Raw genomic sequence first — 17,772 nt, 5'->3', positions numbered from 1 at the left:
ATTTGGTAGAATGTTCACAGTCATAAAAGTTATAATTTAGAATATTTTCTGAATGCTGTTTTTAAGAAAACTGCATGATATGTTCCTATTACATTTAACATTTGACAGAATAATTATGGAATCATTTATTAATTAAATGATTCTGTAATTATTTCCGTAATTATAAAATATATCAAATATTCTGTAATGATTCAGTAATTATCAAAAAACAAACAAAAAAAATTCTGTTTGAAAGGTCATTTTGGCATAGAGAACTAAAGAACTAAACCTACATGAAATTAAGATATTAGAGCAGTACCTTTGTTAAATTTTCAACTCTGAGAACAGCATTATTAGCACGTCCAGTAAGAACTTTGGACCTTTCTGCAGCAACATCTTCTTCCATTTCAGGAACAGCACGTAAGTTTGAAACATGTCTAAAAATTAAACAAAACACACAAAAATTTGATAATATGTAGGATTTATTATCAAGATAGCTGAACAGTAATTTAAAATATTTGGGTGTAGAGTGAAAAAAAAAACCTCTTTGATAACTCAAATAAGGGTTACGTGAAATAAAATAAATCATATTATTATTTAATATAAAATAAATTTACAATGATCACTAAAGATATTTTAATTCTATGCATTTCAGATAAAATTTAAAACTGGAACTTTTTTTTCCCTCCCATGTGAGAGTTTTTTGTTACAAATATGGCAAGATACATAAGTACTGTTCAGTGATTAAAATAAAAAAAAAAGGAAAAATATAACTTACAATTTAAAAATAATATATTTTTAAATATTAATTTAAGAAGACAAAATTCAAGTACCAGATTGCATATTTTACTATATTTACAACAAATACGAAAATAAAAGCAACCATACAAATTATTAGAGTATTTGTTTGAAATCTACCTGCAATTGAAAAATTTAAGATAAAGCTCCATTTGAAAAATGGAGCTTTATCTGTTAAATTGTAATTGGCTATGGATACTTTATGTTTGAGGTTTTTATGCTTTGTACTATATTTTTAATATATCTTGTCAGTGTCTTTGTGCTGTGTTATGATAATGGTGGCTGAAAAATTTTTGCAGATACGTTATTGCCCAGCCTGTCACTATTCAAGGACTACATTTTTATTATTATTATTATTATTATTATTATTTCCCAAGACCTCATGGAGTCAAAGACTCATCTGGGAGGTCCTTTTATCACACACATATCTCATCGTACCGTGTCTTAAACACACTCACACTCTTTGCAGACACCAAACTCTCAGGCAAGGCATTCCAATCATTCACAACCCTGCACGAAAAAAACCTGCCTCTCACTCCCCTACTCACACCCTCTTTATACAGTTTCTAGGGATGACCTCTGGTTCTCTCCTGATCTCACACTATTCTCTGTGGAACTTCTCCACCATTGATCTTATAACCCCTTACCAACTTGTAGGTCTCTATCATATCTCCCCACTTCCTCCTGTCCACCAGACTCTGCAAATTACATCTTCTCAATCTTCCCTCATACTCAACATTCCAGAGGTCAGAAACTACTTTAGTCAGTCACCTTTGGACCCTTTCCAACATCTCTTCATCCTTCTGAAAACCTGGTGACCAAATCTGGGCACAATAGTCCATGTGTGGCCTAATCAAAGCTTTATACAATGAAACAAGAATCTCCCTATTTCTCCTTAGTGTCCTCCGCATCATTCCAAGAAGTCTTCGTGTTGTCTTCACAATTTTGGCGATGTGTCCCTTAAATTTTAGATCCTTATCCACCATCACCCTCAGATCTCTTATTTCCTCTACCTCCAACAATATATTCTCACCAAGCATAAATTCTGCATCCCATCTTTGTTTTCCAAATTTTAAAACGTTACATTTTGCAACATTGAACTCACATCCCCATTTGCTTGCCCAATCACTCAATTTATTCAAGTCTTCTTGCAAGGCCACAACATCTTCACTACTCTTTATGGTTCGTCCCAACTTTACATCATCTGCAAAGAACTGAATATCTCCATCCAAATCTTCGCCAATATCATTAATATGCAAGTTAAATAGTAATGGCCCTAAAACAGACCCCTGAGGCACTCCATTAGTGACTTTCCTTTTCCTGGATATCACACCCCCATACACAACTTGTTGATACCTATCAGATAGCCAGTCTCCAATTCAATGCACTAATCTAATATCCAACCCCATCTGCTCTAGTTTGACTGTCAACTTATCATGAGGTACTCTATCAAAAGCCTTTGCGAAATCCAAGTATATTACTGTGTATCCTTCTCCTCTGTCCAAGGAAGCAGTCACTTTATTGTAATAAGTAAGTAGATTACTAAAACATGATCTCCCTTTAGCAAATCCATGCTGTCCATCAAAGATTATATCATTGTTGTCAACCCAACTCTGGATCCTAGTTCTCACAAGCTTCTCCAACAACTTAACCACAACACCTGACAACAGATAGGCCTATAGTTTGATGCTTGAGTTCGATCACCTCCTTTATGAAGTGGCACAATCTTGCCCTCCTTCCACTCCTTAGGAACTTGACTAAGTGCAAGACTCATATTAAAAAAATATGTCATGGCAAGTGTCAACTCTCTGGCACATTCCTTCAGAATACGCGGTGAAATATTATAAAGTCCCACAGCCTTATTTACATCTAGTTTACTCAACTCCCCAAACACCTCTTGCTCACTTACAGTCAGTCTCTCATCCCTATCATCAACTGCTCTCAATCTCTTCATGAAGTCACATTCACAAGATTGAAAGATCTTTATGAACTGCTCATTAAGTATCTCCACCACACATTCTGTAACAGCTGTCTTTATACCATTTCCTCCAATCAATGTCATCCTTCCATAATCATTCTTTCTTTTGCTGGCTACATATCGAAAGAACTCCCTAGGATTCTTTTTGGCTTCATCAGCTAACTGCTGTTCATACCTCTCTTTAGCTACTCTAACCAACCAAGTCACCCTCCTTGCCTGGTCTTTGTAGATCTCATGAAATTGGTTACTTTCACTTCTCTTATGCTGCCTCCACAATGCCCTTATTCTCTTTATCGCATGCATAATCTCTTTATTCATCGATCTCACAACTACCTTATTTAACCTTCTCACACTTGGAATACATTTAGACATTGCATCTACTAAATAGTTTTTGAAAATCCCCAAAGCTGCATTGATCTCTTTTCCAGCTAACTCCTCATTCCATGCTACATCCACAAGCTGTCTCCTGAGCTCTTCATAATCACCTCCCCTTGTAGTTCCAAATATACCCTTTTTTCACAGGTGTCCTTGCACTGATGGCAACCACCCAGGTAATCACCTCATGGTCACTTTCACCAATTGGTGGATGATTTGACACCTCAGTTATAATTACATCCTCTGATGAGATGACCAAATCTATGACCCTTAATCCTAGAGTGCCCTCTGTTACATACTGTCTGAGGTAGTTATCCCTCAAAAAACTCAAGAAACTCATTTTCTTTACTTCCAGTTGCTATCTCTTCATTCCAGTCTATATTGCCATAATTAAAATCACCCATAATGATCACCCTTTTCTTATTTGCTTGGCTAATTTGACTATACATTTCACTAACACCACCATCCACATTACCTGGTCTATAACAACATCCCACCAAGTATTTGATTCTATTCACCTCTATCTCACACTGCCTCAAAACCACTGGCCCTATTTCTCTCTTGCATCTCTACCTTGTATGGACATAACTCTTCCTCTATCATCAATAGCACTCCACCTCCCCTTTTACCCCTTCTATCCTCATGAAACATATCATACCCTTCCATCTCTATTCCTGTCAGGATGTCGTCCCTGATCTAACCATGTCTCACTTATTCCAACAATCTTTGGGTGAACAGATGCAATTAGTGCAACCATTTCATCCACCTTGTTTCTTATACTTCTAGCATTGGTATACAAACATGACAGCTCATTTCTGGATCTACAACTAGTTACACTGATACCACTCACTCGATGTGATCTCTCCATGCTGGACTGGGGCCATTTCCCTTTCTGCTTCTTCATTTTAGAACCCCCTTTTCAATTTCATCTATTTCCTCTTGATCCCTGGTCATCCCTTTTCTTTCCTGCCTACACATGCTCTCACCTTCTCTTGGAGCATCCACCTTTCTCATGCTGTGTACCCCTGTCCACCCTGAGCTTCCTCGTTTCCCTGCTCCTCTTGCACACCCATTCTCTCATTTTCTATACTCACACCACTCACTTCCCCATTCATTTCCTCAATTTGATTCATTCTCTCTATTCACTTCTCTACCTTCCAGCAGCAGCTGTCTCTCCAAGCGACTCACACCATAACCACTCAAATGCAGTCCATCGCTCCCATACAGCTCACTTCCTCCCTCAAACTCATTCCACATATTAACAAACTGTACTCACACATTTCAGCCAGAATATCATTCATAATTCTTGCTCTCTGCCTCATTTCACCACAATCATACCTAGGCAACACACTGACTACCCTTCCTGTCACACTATTCTCTTTTATCTTTCCAAGCAGCCTCTTGACATTCATTCTGACATGCTCTTTTTTCTCTCTCAAATCATTTGTACCAATTAATACAATTAACTCTTTTGCTCACTCCCGCCTCATATCCAATGCCTCAATCACTCTACTCAATTTACCACCTGGAAAACATACCTTGTGCATTTTATCCGTTAACACACCTTTAATAATGGAGTCGCAATACAACGCCACTCGCTCATCTTTCGTTAACTCTTTCATACCATCATGATTTATTTTAATAGTTTTGACCTGAATTCTCTTAATTTCATTCCGCATCCATTTCATTTCTTGCCTCATCCAATCCAATTCACTTTCCAAATCTCGCGACAGATTCTCTCTATCATTAAATCTTTAACTTTTTACCCTGCATACTACAGGATTTTGAGGCATGTGTTTCTTCCAGCATATTTATGTCCCAGAAATTAAAATTGTGCCAGGTTAGATGTTAGGGAGTAAATGTTTGCATAAAATGTATTAAACAGGAAGAGCTTCACAACATAGATATCAACACGGATTTAAGTGGCTACAGTAGTGATGTGATGGAAATGAGTGAATGCTGGCAGAGAGAGAGAGAGAGGGAGGGATGAGTATTGTGATCAAAGGTGAGTAAAGTTGAACATCATGGAGAAATGAATGTTGTAGATTTAGAGGATGGTAGTGATTAAGTAGGTGACTATCAAGTGTGAGAGGTACTGAGATACTGAGAGAAGAAGTGGAATGAATGAAAAATGAGTTCAGAAGCATGAAAGAAGAGATTAGTAGACTGGTAACCAATGTAAAACAAAAGAAAACAGTTATGGGAATGATAGAAGGAGAGATAGTATGAGAACCAGAAGATGAGACGGAATGGGAGGAAAACAAGGTAGTGAATGAGGACCAGGGGACAAGAGGGCTGCAAGGAAAGCAAGACAAGGGATGGAAAAATGACAGGAAGACAAGTAAGTAAAATGCCAGAAGAGAGAGAGAAAGGGAGAGTAGGTGAGCAAGAAATGAATGGAGCAGCGAGAAGTTTGATGTATGGAGATTTAGATTTGTAGATTGCAAAACAGAATGCTAGAGGAGTGCTTGCCTGGAGATAGAGAGTGTGACTATTGAAATTAAGTGAGGTGAAAGGAATAAATGAGATGACTGTGATGGTGGATACAAATGATCTCAGAGGTAGTGTGAATCAGGTAGTGAAAGATTTGAAGTTTATGCTTGAGCTTGTATGGCAGAAAGGTAAGAAGGAATATAATAAGTACGTTACCTAGAGATAATGCAGAGATGATGAGAAGAGTATCGATAATGAATGGCATGATAGTTAGAGTATACAGAAAGAGAGTCTTGGATTATGTGGATACCTGGAATGCATTTGAGGGTAGAAGAAAGCTGTATGTGAGAGATGGGCTGCATTTGAATGAAGAAGGACATAGGCATCTGGAGGGCAAGTTTTTCTATGGGGCAAGTGAAACTAGATGTGAGGGTGGATGGAAATGTTATGGTCTGTTGTGGGGATAGATACTTGGGAAATGGGGGAAGGTGTGGTTTTATGCAGAGTCAAATGAAGCCTGGAGGGAAAAATAATTTAGTGGCATTGGTAGCCTCAGCCAGTCCAAAGATTATTGGGATCAGTGAAATGTAGTTTACAGAAGAGAATATACTGATAGAAATAGAAGGGTACAGTGTATTTCAGCAGGATAGGGAGGGTAAGCACAGTAATGGAGTATTGCTTATGATAAGTGATGAGATGTATCCTCTCAAATAAGAGAATTTGGAGGGAAATGGGATGGTTTTAAGAATATATGGTGTGAGGTGGGAGTAATCAGGAGAGGATGTTTAGTGAGATACTGTTATAGCCCAGGGAATACAGAGTTTGAGAAGTAGGAAATGTTAGGCTGATGAGTTTGGCAAGTGGAAAACAAGTGATCATTATGGAAGACTTTAACTATAGCATTATGAATTGGGAAGAGGGAAAATCATGTAGTAGTAAGGGAATGGAATTTCTGGAATTCATAAGGGACAAATGTCTCAGGTAACATGCAGGAGAAGGATTACAAGGTTCAGGACTTTAAATTTGATCATAACATGAGACGATCTGATTGTAACAGTGTCATTTCTGCCTTCAGTTGGAGAGTGGGACCATGCAGTCCTGACTTGAGGAATGAAATAGACATGTAGAAGTATCAAAGGAAAAAGGAATTTATGAAATTATATGGTGGGTAATGATAATAATAATAATCTCAAAAATCAGGTTGGGACAGTTCCACAGATGGGAGAATTGGAAGGGAGAGATATCACAAGTTCATGGGAACTAGTGAAGAAATATTAATCAGGCTTTGGAAAGTTCTATATCTCAAATGAAAAAAATAATAAGATTTGGTGTAAAATGTATGACTAACAATATCAAATGGGAACCTGCAGAAGAATAGTAGGTTATGGAAAAAGGAAGGGGGATAGAGAGCAGTTTCATAAGGAATATAAAACTCAGGCTAGGAAAGTGACTAATAGTAAGGAAGGCAAAACTGAATATAGGAAGAGATTATCCTGAGATCCTAATAAAAATCCTAAGGATTTCTTTGTTATATGGGCAGTAGGAAGAAGAATGATTGTGGAAGAATGACATTATTGGAAAAAGATGGGAGTAGAGTGACTAATGCAGAAGACATAGCTGAGTTGTTTACACTTTATTGGGTATTTCATCTTGGAATAAACAGTTATATTACTAGAGGGATTGGAAGGGCTCAAAGTTTGGATGTACAAGAGGAGAGTGTCTTACAAATACAAAGTACTGTGGATATCAATAAAGCAATGGCACCGGATCAGATTTTGCATGTTTTAAGAGAATGTGTTAAGGAACTGACAGCTTTGTTAACTTGTCTTTTCAATGAGACTCTGGCTATAGGAAAGGCACCCAAGGAGTTTCAGGAGGCTAAGATAGTGATGTTGCATAACTGTAGTTTTAGAATGGAAGTGTCAAACTATAAGTAGTTTGTATTTCTTCTGGGAGGGTTGTCGACATTTTGGGAAAATTACTGAGAAGTCATATACAGCATAGGGATGATGAGGTTAATGTTATCCGTGAGGGTTGGCATGGATTTGTTAAGGGAAACTCTTGTTTTAGTAATCTAATTGCTTTTTATTATAAAGTAACATGAATGAATGATGAAAAGTACAGCATATACGGCCTTTTTTTTTTTTTTTTTTGATTTTACAAAGCATTTGACAGGGTGCCACACGATAAGCTGATATCATGTAAGCAGAAAGTTACAGTGGGGTCCCTCATGGCGCTCATTATTGGGACCCATATTGTGCTATCTTTATATCAATGACAAGGATTGCAGGGAGATATTCAGCTGTTTGTAGATGATATGAAGCTGGGAAGGGCTATTAGTAATAGTGCCAATGTTATAGTTCTTTAGGGTGATTTAAATAAGCTGGACGGGCAAGCACATGAATAGGGTATCAGTTTAATGCAAATAAATATAAGCTCTTGAAGTTTTCGATCCATCGATAGGAGACTGTATACAGCAGGTGGAACTGTACTGGATAAAGTGGGGAAGGCAAGGGATCTTGGGAGTGATGAGTGATGGAAACTTGACATTCAAGTGGAAAAATGCAAGTCCAGAGGATTGCTGCAATGCTGATAAGGACGCTGACCAGCAGAGATAGAAGTTTTGTGATTACATTGTATGAATCCCTGATCAGACCACACCTGTAATATCAGATTTTTTCCCCAGGATTTGAAAGGAATAAATTAACCTTGGAAAGAGTATGGATAACAAAAATTATATCAGGACTGTACAATGTCAGTTATGATGATGATGGACTGCACAGTTTGGTCAACAGAAGAAGAAGATGAGAAGGTATGATTGAGACATTTAAACTCTTGAGAGGTATTTACACAGATGACACTGGGGAGTTCTTTAGTATCACAGATGATGAGGAAGGTGCAAGGACAAGGAGCCATCATAGGAAGTTGCGAAGGGAAGTCATGAGCAAGAGAGTGAGAAAGAGTTTCTTTGCATGGAGGATGGATGAACCACGGAATGCATTGCCTGATAGAGTGGTGTGAACATGTACAGTGAATGAGTTTAAAGAGTGATATGATACTTTGTGTTGTCTGGGATGAGCCTCCCACAATGCATATTATGACTCTATGGAGATTCAGAATAATAAGTATAATACTAATTTGTGCTTTAAAATAAAAGAGATGAAACTTAGGATTCTTCAGCAGTTTTTCTAGATATGTTGAAATGTCTCCATCTTAACTATAATTATTTTGTCTTAAAGCATTTGCTAGAGATTTTTGTAAGAATCTTGATCAGGTAACTTGCACTTTATATAGAAAAGTTTAAGAGATTTAGGGAAAATTAAATTTATCATGTGAACCTCTTGTCATAATTTCATTGTAATAAATGTAATAAATAAATAATGTAATATTTAAATAATAAATAAATGTAATATTTTATGCATATCGTAACCTGGATGAGCTGTTGCTCTTAGGTTACACATGTGATTGTTCAACATTTTGTACTATAATAGGAAGCTTACAAATAATAAATAAATAAATAAAAATAAAAAAAAATAAAAATAATTAAATTCATGATCAGTACTTTATTTTATTCATCTTGGGATTTTGTATGGAACAAAATATTTAAACTATAAATTACTTTTCTAAAATGTAGTACTCATCAAATCATCTCTAATTTTTTTCTTTTATCTATGCAGCTTATGAATTCAAAGAAATGGGAAAAGTTATCATTATTAATAATAGACATACCTGTTTCTAATGAAAAACTGGTACTCGACTAAAAGTGTGACAACAAAGAAAGCACTACCTTGAATAGCTAAAAATACCAAATTACGTCCCAAGAATCTCCATCCTAAAGGATCACGAAACATATTGATTCCTAAATCATATATAAAGAAAAAAATTATTCAAACTAATTAAAAAAAACACAATTTAATTGGAAACATTTTCATTAGACAAACAGTATCCGAAAAGTAATACTTGTTTTTCCAAAATTTAAAAATGCAACTACTTTTCCTAGCTGATATTTATATGCTATTGATAATTAAATTTTATTTACAAATTATATTCCATCAAACTTAAATTTCTGATATTTATTAAACAAAACAATTATGTTTTTAAAAATTTTGTTATATTCTGAATTTTGGTGAATTTGCAGGATATATGCTTCACAGTTTGTAGAGGGCAGGAGAATGTTTACATGTGATTTTAAATATAGACATCATGAGAGATGGGGAAATTTATATTTTTCATGAAAGCATCCATAAATGTATTGCAACTGATGTTATGCAGAGAGAGAGAGAGAGAGGTATGTTTAACTGACTTCAGCAGGTTTAGTGAGTGTAAAATGATGCAGCAGAATATAAAGTAACTAACTAATAGACAAGTTTAGGTGTTGAACGTTATTCATAACTTATTTTAATGGTATTCACAACACAACGAACTATTTTATATTAAAAAAATGTTTATTAACTGGCTTATATTTTGCTGAATTTCAAAGCAACATCTTCAGAGCACAAAGCAGCATGTTATAGTTTATATGCAACAATGAGTAAGTGAAACAATTCAAATAGTGATGGACAAAAGATCTAAAGTCCTAATTTGGTGCCTTCTAACGTTGTAAAAAAAAAGAAGTGTTACAGCTATATAGGAGTTGATCTTAAGATAACAGTGCCCTAAATTTTTACAAATTAATGGAACCATGAGAACACCGAGTCTGGGTCATAATTTTGCCATTAAATTCAGGTTTTTGATGACTTTTTATACCTTGAGTGTTGATATGTATTCCTGATTGAATGCCTGTTGAGTGTTTTATATCACCATGCTGGCATTTATTGTTTCATTTACCAATCTTTCGAAGTATTGTAGAGTTTTCATGTCACGTTTATCATCTCTGATTCCTTTTACAGTACCCTTCCCTCTGTTTCTGACTTTTTCAATAGTCTCCAGAATATTTTCCCACCCACCTTTCTGAGATTTATTTTCGGAAAGGTGGGTGGGAAAACATTCTTTTCCCACCCACCAAAGTCTTTTCATGGCTTTTGTTTAGCTAGTTTTACACACCGTCTCACTTTCTTACATTTATCTCTGTATTCTCTAAGAGGACAAACTGACTTATCTGTCAGAAACTTTTGATATGCTTTATTCATTTCCTTCATTGCCTCTTTACTTCCTAAGTCCACCATGGAGTTCTGATTTTTCTATCTTTAAAGATAACCTCACCACATGCTTCTCTGTCTGAATCCATCAATGTTTTCTTCAGCATTTTCCATTAAAACTGAAAGCTGCTCAACTTTTATTTATTTTAAAACTTTCTTACACTCTTCTTTTCAATATGAAATTCAATTTTATCCTACTCACAACAAAATAGGGATCACTTTCTATTTGAAATAGCAGCCGCAGCGCTAATTACAAATGATGTGTCACCAAGTCCTCCCCCATTCAAGGATTCTATTTTGCATAACATAATAAAGGATTTTGTGGAATGCAGGACTTGTAGCATGTATGCATCCCAGCAGTTGGATATGTGGCAGATGAGAGAAGGGGCGGTGGAGTGCGTATATGCATAAAATGTAGGCAATGGGAGGAATTCAATGAGTTAGATGTTACAACATCCAATCTCATTGCATCAGGAACGGGAGAATCTCGAGAGACAAGTAGTGTGACAGGTGAGAATAATGAGCAAAATATGAATGAAAAAATAAGAGTGGGGAGGTGAAAGACTTGAATGATTGTGAAGTTTTCGGAGATGGTCTAGATTGGGAGGATGAATGGTGAGTAAGAGTGACTAACTTGCAGAGAGAGATAAATGAGTTGAAAGAGGAGGTAGAATGTCTCGGGAATGAGATGAGAAGTATGAAAGATGAGAGTAGGCAAATGGAAGAGATGAATGCAAGGCGAATCAGAGGAGGAGGAGTGAAATAGAGAGGTATAGGAATGAAAGTAGAGTAGAGAATAAGAGTAGAAGAAGAGAGGGAATGAGAAAGAGATATGGGAAGGATAGAAGAGGGGAGAATGGGAACAGTAGAAGAGAGGGAGTTGTGGGAATGACAGAAGAGAAAAGAATGGAAACAGTCAGAGAGAGGGAATGAGAAGAATGCGAGGGAGTGCTGGAACCAAGAATAGAGTGATGCCAGGACAGCAGGTTAGTAGGGGAATACTGAGAGAAAGGGTTAGAGGAGAGAGAGACAGTGAGAGTTGGGTGAGCAAACAAGTAACAGAGTGGTAAGAAGTGTGATGTATGGAGACTCGATGATCTGTGGTGTGCAAGATAGGATGCCAGAGGAGTGTTTGCCTGGAGGAACAATAGAAAGTGTGGCTATGGCAATTAAGTGGGGTGGAAGGATAGATGAAATGATTGTGATGGCGGGCACGAATCATTTGAGAGGCAATGTAAATCGAGTCACGAGAGATCTGAGATTCATGCTTGAGGTTGTACAAAAGAAAACGCAGAGAGGAAAGATAGTGTGTGTTACCCAGGTATGATAATGAGGAGCTTAGCAGAAGAGCAGTAATAATGAATAGCATAATAGCCAGAATGTGTCAGAAGAGAGGATTGGAATAAGTGGGTGCTTAGAAGGCATTTAAGGACAGAATGGAACTATATGCAAGATACCGCTTGCATCTGAATGAGGAAGGATGTAGACATCTGGAGAGATTGCTGTTTTCTGAACGAATCGGTGAGTCAATGGAGGAATCTGGAGTTACCAGAGTGGATGGTAGCAGGAATGGCTTCTTGTGGGAATAGGTGCCTGAGAGATGGGAATACATTGGTTAATGCTGAGCCCAGTGGAGTCAGGAGGAGATAAGGATAGGTATAGAAAGAGTGGCATTTTTATGCTTTATACTATACAGGAGTATTTGGAAAAAAGGAGATGGATTGGTGGAACTTAGAGTGTCAGTCTGATCAAAGATTATTGGGATCACTGAGATGTGGTTGATGGAAGATGATATAATAACAGGAATAGAAGTAGCAGGGTACAGCATTTTTCGACAGGATAGGAGGGGAAAATGTGGTGGTGGATTACTGCTTATGATAAGTGATGACTTGTTTTCTATGAGTGGAGGCTTTGGAAGGCAGTGACACTAATGGTTTTGAAAGTATATGGTGTGAGGTAGAGGTGGGCAAGACAGGTGGGGGTGTTGCTAAAAGCCAAGGAGTACAGAGGGGGGGGAGCAGGGAATGTTTAGGCAGTTCAGCCTGGCAAGTGCAAGAAGAATGATTGTTATGGGAGATTTTAACTACAGTAGTATAACCTGGGAAGAGGAAAATTCATGTAGTAATAAGGGAATAGAATTTCTAGAATTCTTGAGGACAAATGTCTTAGGCAACATGTAATAGAGGGAATAAGAGGTTCAAGAGTTTTGGATTTTTTCATAGCATCAGAAGAGCTGATAATAACTAAGATGACCTCTCTCTCGTTCTCTCTCTCTCTCTCTCTCTCTCTCCCTAGTTTGAGAGCGACCATGTGGTTCTGACATGGAAGATGAATAGACATACAGGAGTATCAAAGAAAAGGGAACATATATGGAATTATAAGGAGGGTGATTATAACAGTCTTAGATATTAACTTCTCTCGAGGGGAACCTGTAACCCCTAGAGAGCGCGTCCCCTGGGTGGCAGATAGGGGAGCCCACCATGCGTGTTTGTGTGTGTATATGTGCATGCATGTATGTGTATGGTGCAGTAGTGCAAATATACTGAATAAGGACTCGTGGACCAACAGGGCCATCATCTTGATTATAAGAGGAGTGGCACCCCAATGAACCCCTAGCTGGATCTATCCTCCTCTTCTTCTACTTTGAGGAAGATCCACTTACTTTAATCTTTCCTATAAGGCCTTATCAACCAACTCTCCTTATTTTATGACCCTTATGCTAATAGAGTACTCGAGGACCATGGAATCTTTTCATTTCTGGCCTTACAACTATGCCTTCTCTATAAACCTTACAATAATTCTTCTATAATCTACTCTTTCCCCTTCAATATACCTTATTCCTCTTATTGGTTTAAATTCGGAAGAAGGCTAGTTCAGAAGCCTTAAGGTAGCAGTCCTACCACTGAACTATTCCATATTCAGGCTAGTCCCCTGACATGGAGAACATAATTCTACTTGTAAGCTGACAGAAAAAGATAATCGGATTGAATCTATGGAAAATGACCTTGGAATGGAAAAGGTAAAACAAAAATGGAAACGACAAAATATAATATACATAGCAAACTGGAATGTAAGAGGAATAGCATATAAAGAAATAGAATTAGACCAACTATTAAATGAAAGAAATTTTAAAATAGCAGTAATCACTGAAATAAAAAAGAAATTAAAAGGAACTATGAGAACCGAAAATTTTAATGTGATATACATTGGAGTTGACAGAGACCAAAAAGCACAAGCAGGAGTCATGATTTGGATTCATAACTCCCTTTCAAAACAGTTAAAACATTATAAATTATGGAATGAAAGAATAATAGAAGCTAGAATAAAAATAGATAGAGGCTATTTAACAATAATTGGTTTATATGCCCCAGAAGAAGGAAGATAACAGGATAATATTGATTTTTATAATCAGCTACAAAACATATATAATAAAATAAATAAAAATGATTACATAATTTTAGCAGGAGACTTAAATGCAAGAATTGGAAACACAAATATTAATAATAATATAGGAATACATGGAGAATATAAGCTAAACAGAAATAGTAAAAAATTGATTGACTTTGTAGTTTATAATAACCTAAAAATAATGAATTCCTTCTATAAACATAAAGACATACATAAATATACTTGGGCAGCAAGAGGATAGAAATCAATATTAGATTACTGCATATTAAATGAAAAGACATCAAAATTTTCACTAGATGCTAGAGTTCACAGAGGATATGAAATAAGCAGTGACCACTTCCTTGTTAAAATAAAATTAAGATTACCACCTAAATCGCTACAAGTAACAAGAACAGAAAGAAAATTTGAAATATTTGTTTATAAAACTAGACTATTGAATGACACAAATGTACAATGGCTATATGAACAAAGAATTAACCAATATCTAGATAAAATAAGACAAAATGAGGAAATAGAAATAGAATGGCTTAATATAAAAGCGATACTAAATGCAGCAGCAAATGAAAGCTTAGGAACGACCAAAAAAATTCAATAAAAGGAAAAAAAACTGAAGATCTGGGATGATACAATCAAAGAAATAATCAAAAAGAAAAAAGAAGCCTATCACAAATGATTAAGCAGTAAAAGACTAGAAGATGAAATAGAATATAAAAGAATAAGAGCCATAACTAAAAGAGAAGTCAGAAAAAGACATAGAGAATCATTGAACAAATTTGTTTCTAATTTAGAACATGATTTTTATAAAATAAAACCCAATGTATATAAGATTTTGAAACACTTAAATGCAGACACCAAAGAAAACATAAAATTAAACACAGAATTGAAATTAGAAGAATTTTTTCTAAATTACTACACAGAATTGTGAACAGACAAATATTTTAAAAAAGACAACTGGCAAACAATTAACGAAAATGAAAAGGAAATAGCTAAAGAAGTTATTAATTATATGAAGAGCCAAAGGCTTTAATTCGGCGACCTAAACTTATTTAAGTTAAGGGATATTACATCCCATATTGTTTCATAGCCGAATAAGAAACTCAAAGAGTTTCATGCCGAATATAATAACTATATAAAGTTCGTCGAGTCCAAGCGTAAGCAAATACCTGGATAATGTTACAACTGACCCATTAGGGAGTGCAACACTGAGGCAACTCATGGAAAGGGTGGAGCAAGCTCCGATTACGATTCTTGATATTTCCCCATAATGTGAAACCCAGCTCGGCTGGGTTTCACATTATGGGGAAATAGTTAGTGAGGCATGATCTACCCTTCACAAAACCATGTTGTCCCCCATACAATATTCCATTTTCATCTATCCAATCCTGTATTCTTTTCTTGACTAATTTTTCCAAGACCTTGACAATGATTCCTGATATGCTAATCGGTCGGTAATTTACAACAGCAGTCTTGGAACCACCTTTATGCAGTGGAACTATTTTCCCCTCTTTCCACCCCCTTGGGACTAACCCAAACCCGAGACTCAAATTAAACAAAATGGTCAAGGGTACTGACAATTCTTTAGCTGCTTCACGTATGACATGAGCTGGTATACCATCCAATTCCATGGATGTATTGACATTGAGGTTATGCAATAGACTACTCACCTCCACTTCATTCACCACAATTCTTGTATAATCTACTGGTTTATTCGTTTCTGCAATGTCACCACCTGGATGATATATACTTGCAAAGTGCTCACTCAGTAACTCAACTATATCAACTGATTCAGTTACCTCCCTACCATCGGCATTCTTTAAAATCATTCTGCCATGTACATTTTTCCTTTTACTTCCTACATATCTAAAAAACTGTTTAGGATTCTCTTTAGCCTGCATGGCCAATGTTCTTTCGTAATCCTTTTTTGCTTTTCTTACCACACTCGTTACCCTTCTGGCCTGTGCTTTATACTGTTCGTGTGCCTGCCGGTCACCTTTCTCCTTAAATTCCCTCCATAGTTGTTTCTTTTTTTGCAGCTCAAGCTTAATGGTGTTATTCATCCATTTAACCCCTACTTGATTTATTATTCGGACTCTAGGTATACAGTCAGCCATTGCCTCCTGCAAACACTTCTTAACTGCCTCCCATGCACTATCAACTTCTAGTCCTTGCAGTTGTACATGCCATGGCACTGAACCAATCAAACTCCTAAGCTTGTCATACTTTCCAGCCTGATAATTTCACATGTACCCTGTCTTAATTGAAAATTCCACACCTTTAGCCACCTCCCAAGTCAAGACCCTATGATCACTCTCACCAATTGGTGGCAATGTGGTCATATTTGTTACAGCCAAATCCTCAGATGTAATTACTAGGTCAAGCACTCTCTGACCCCTAGTATTTTCCATTACATGCTGTCGCAGATAGTTATCCCTTAATAACCACATAAAATCCAATTCCTTCCTCCTGTGTGTCCTCTCCTCACTCCAATCAATGTGACCATAGTTGAAATCTCCCATAATAATTACCCTCCTTCCACTCATTTCTTCTATTTGCTTGTGCATACTGTCACAACCATCTTTTCCATCACCTGGTCTATTGCAGCACCCAATTGTATATTTTGTTCTGCTAGCCACAATCTCACACCAAATGGCCTCAAATGTGCTTTTTTCTCTATCCTGCAATTCAACTTCTATTCTCCTTGGCTGTAGCTCATCAGCTATCATCAACAATACTCCTCCCCCCATTTTATTCTCCCTGTCATTCCTGAACACACTATACCCATCACATTCAATCCCACTAGCTATATCATCTACAGTCAGCCATGATTCACTAATACCAATAACCTGTGGTCTGGAAGTGCCAACCATGCCGAAAAACTCTTTCTTCTTGTTCCTAATACTCCTAGCATTAGTATACATGAATTCGCCCATCGAACTCACTCCACACATACACAAATTCCAGACCACTCATCACACATAACCCACGCATAAAGTCATTCGCAATTATGGCCCTCCTTTTAAACATTTCACTGTCATACCGTGGCAAAAGACTAATCATTCTAACTCTCTCACTCTTTTCTTTTGCTACCTCAAACAATTCATTCAGGTCTTCTATCATTTCCATTTTATCTCCTTTCAAATCATTCGTACCTGCCACAACAATAATTTCTTTCACCCTTTCCTTTTGCTCTCTAATAGACTCAGCTACATCCTTTATGGTCGCACCAGGTTGGTATGATTTTGTCAAATCCTCTACTAACACACCTCGTACTAACGAGTCTCCATACAGCACTCTATCCTTCATTTTGTTCATGTTCAGACTCGTAGGCCTATTTTTCCTGTCATACTTTTTATTATTGGTTGGTTCATTCAGTCGACTTTTGCTCATACGCTCTAGCTGCTGTTTTGCCCTTTGTATCGCACCATTCCACATCACGATCTCACTCATTGCATCTATCTCATCTTTTTTATTCTCTGTAAAACCATTAATACTATCATTCACACTTTCTACATTCACACTCTCACAATTCTCTGGTACAACCTCGCCGTTTCTTGTCATATTCCTATTTCCTTCATTCTGAAGTTTGACAAAAATATCACACCCATGATCCGAAATACACTTCAATTTCTCATTCTCCCTACATTTTCTACACACATTCACTCC

General features: G+C 36.7%; 1 protein-coding gene across 1 annotated transcript in view; it reads right to left on the bottom strand.

Annotated features, from left to right (window-relative positions):
- LOC150092596 (phospholipid-transporting ATPase ABCA1-like) overlaps nucleotides 1-17,772 on the bottom strand; it is a 982,930-nt gene that overhangs the window by 191,944 nt on the left and 773,214 nt on the right. The window contains exons 40-41 of the mRNA XM_090414749.1: nucleotides 9,293-9,422; nucleotides 299-416 (exon numbers count right to left, since the gene is read on the bottom strand). Of these exons, the coding sequence (XP_090270875.1) occupies nucleotides 299-416; nucleotides 9,293-9,422 (248 nt within the window). The remainder of the gene's footprint in view (nucleotides 1-298; nucleotides 417-9,292; nucleotides 9,423-17,772) is intronic.

This window comes from Typopeltis vanoorti, chromosome 25 (assembly GCF_054136105.1).
Source record: "Typopeltis vanoorti isolate ZY-2024b chromosome 25, IOZ_Tvanoo_1.0, whole genome shotgun sequence".
Classification (NCBI taxonomy): Eukaryota; Metazoa; Arthropoda; class Arachnida; order Uropygi; family Thelyphonidae; genus Typopeltis; species Typopeltis vanoorti.
This window is presented reverse-complemented; position numbering and strand designations above follow the sequence as displayed.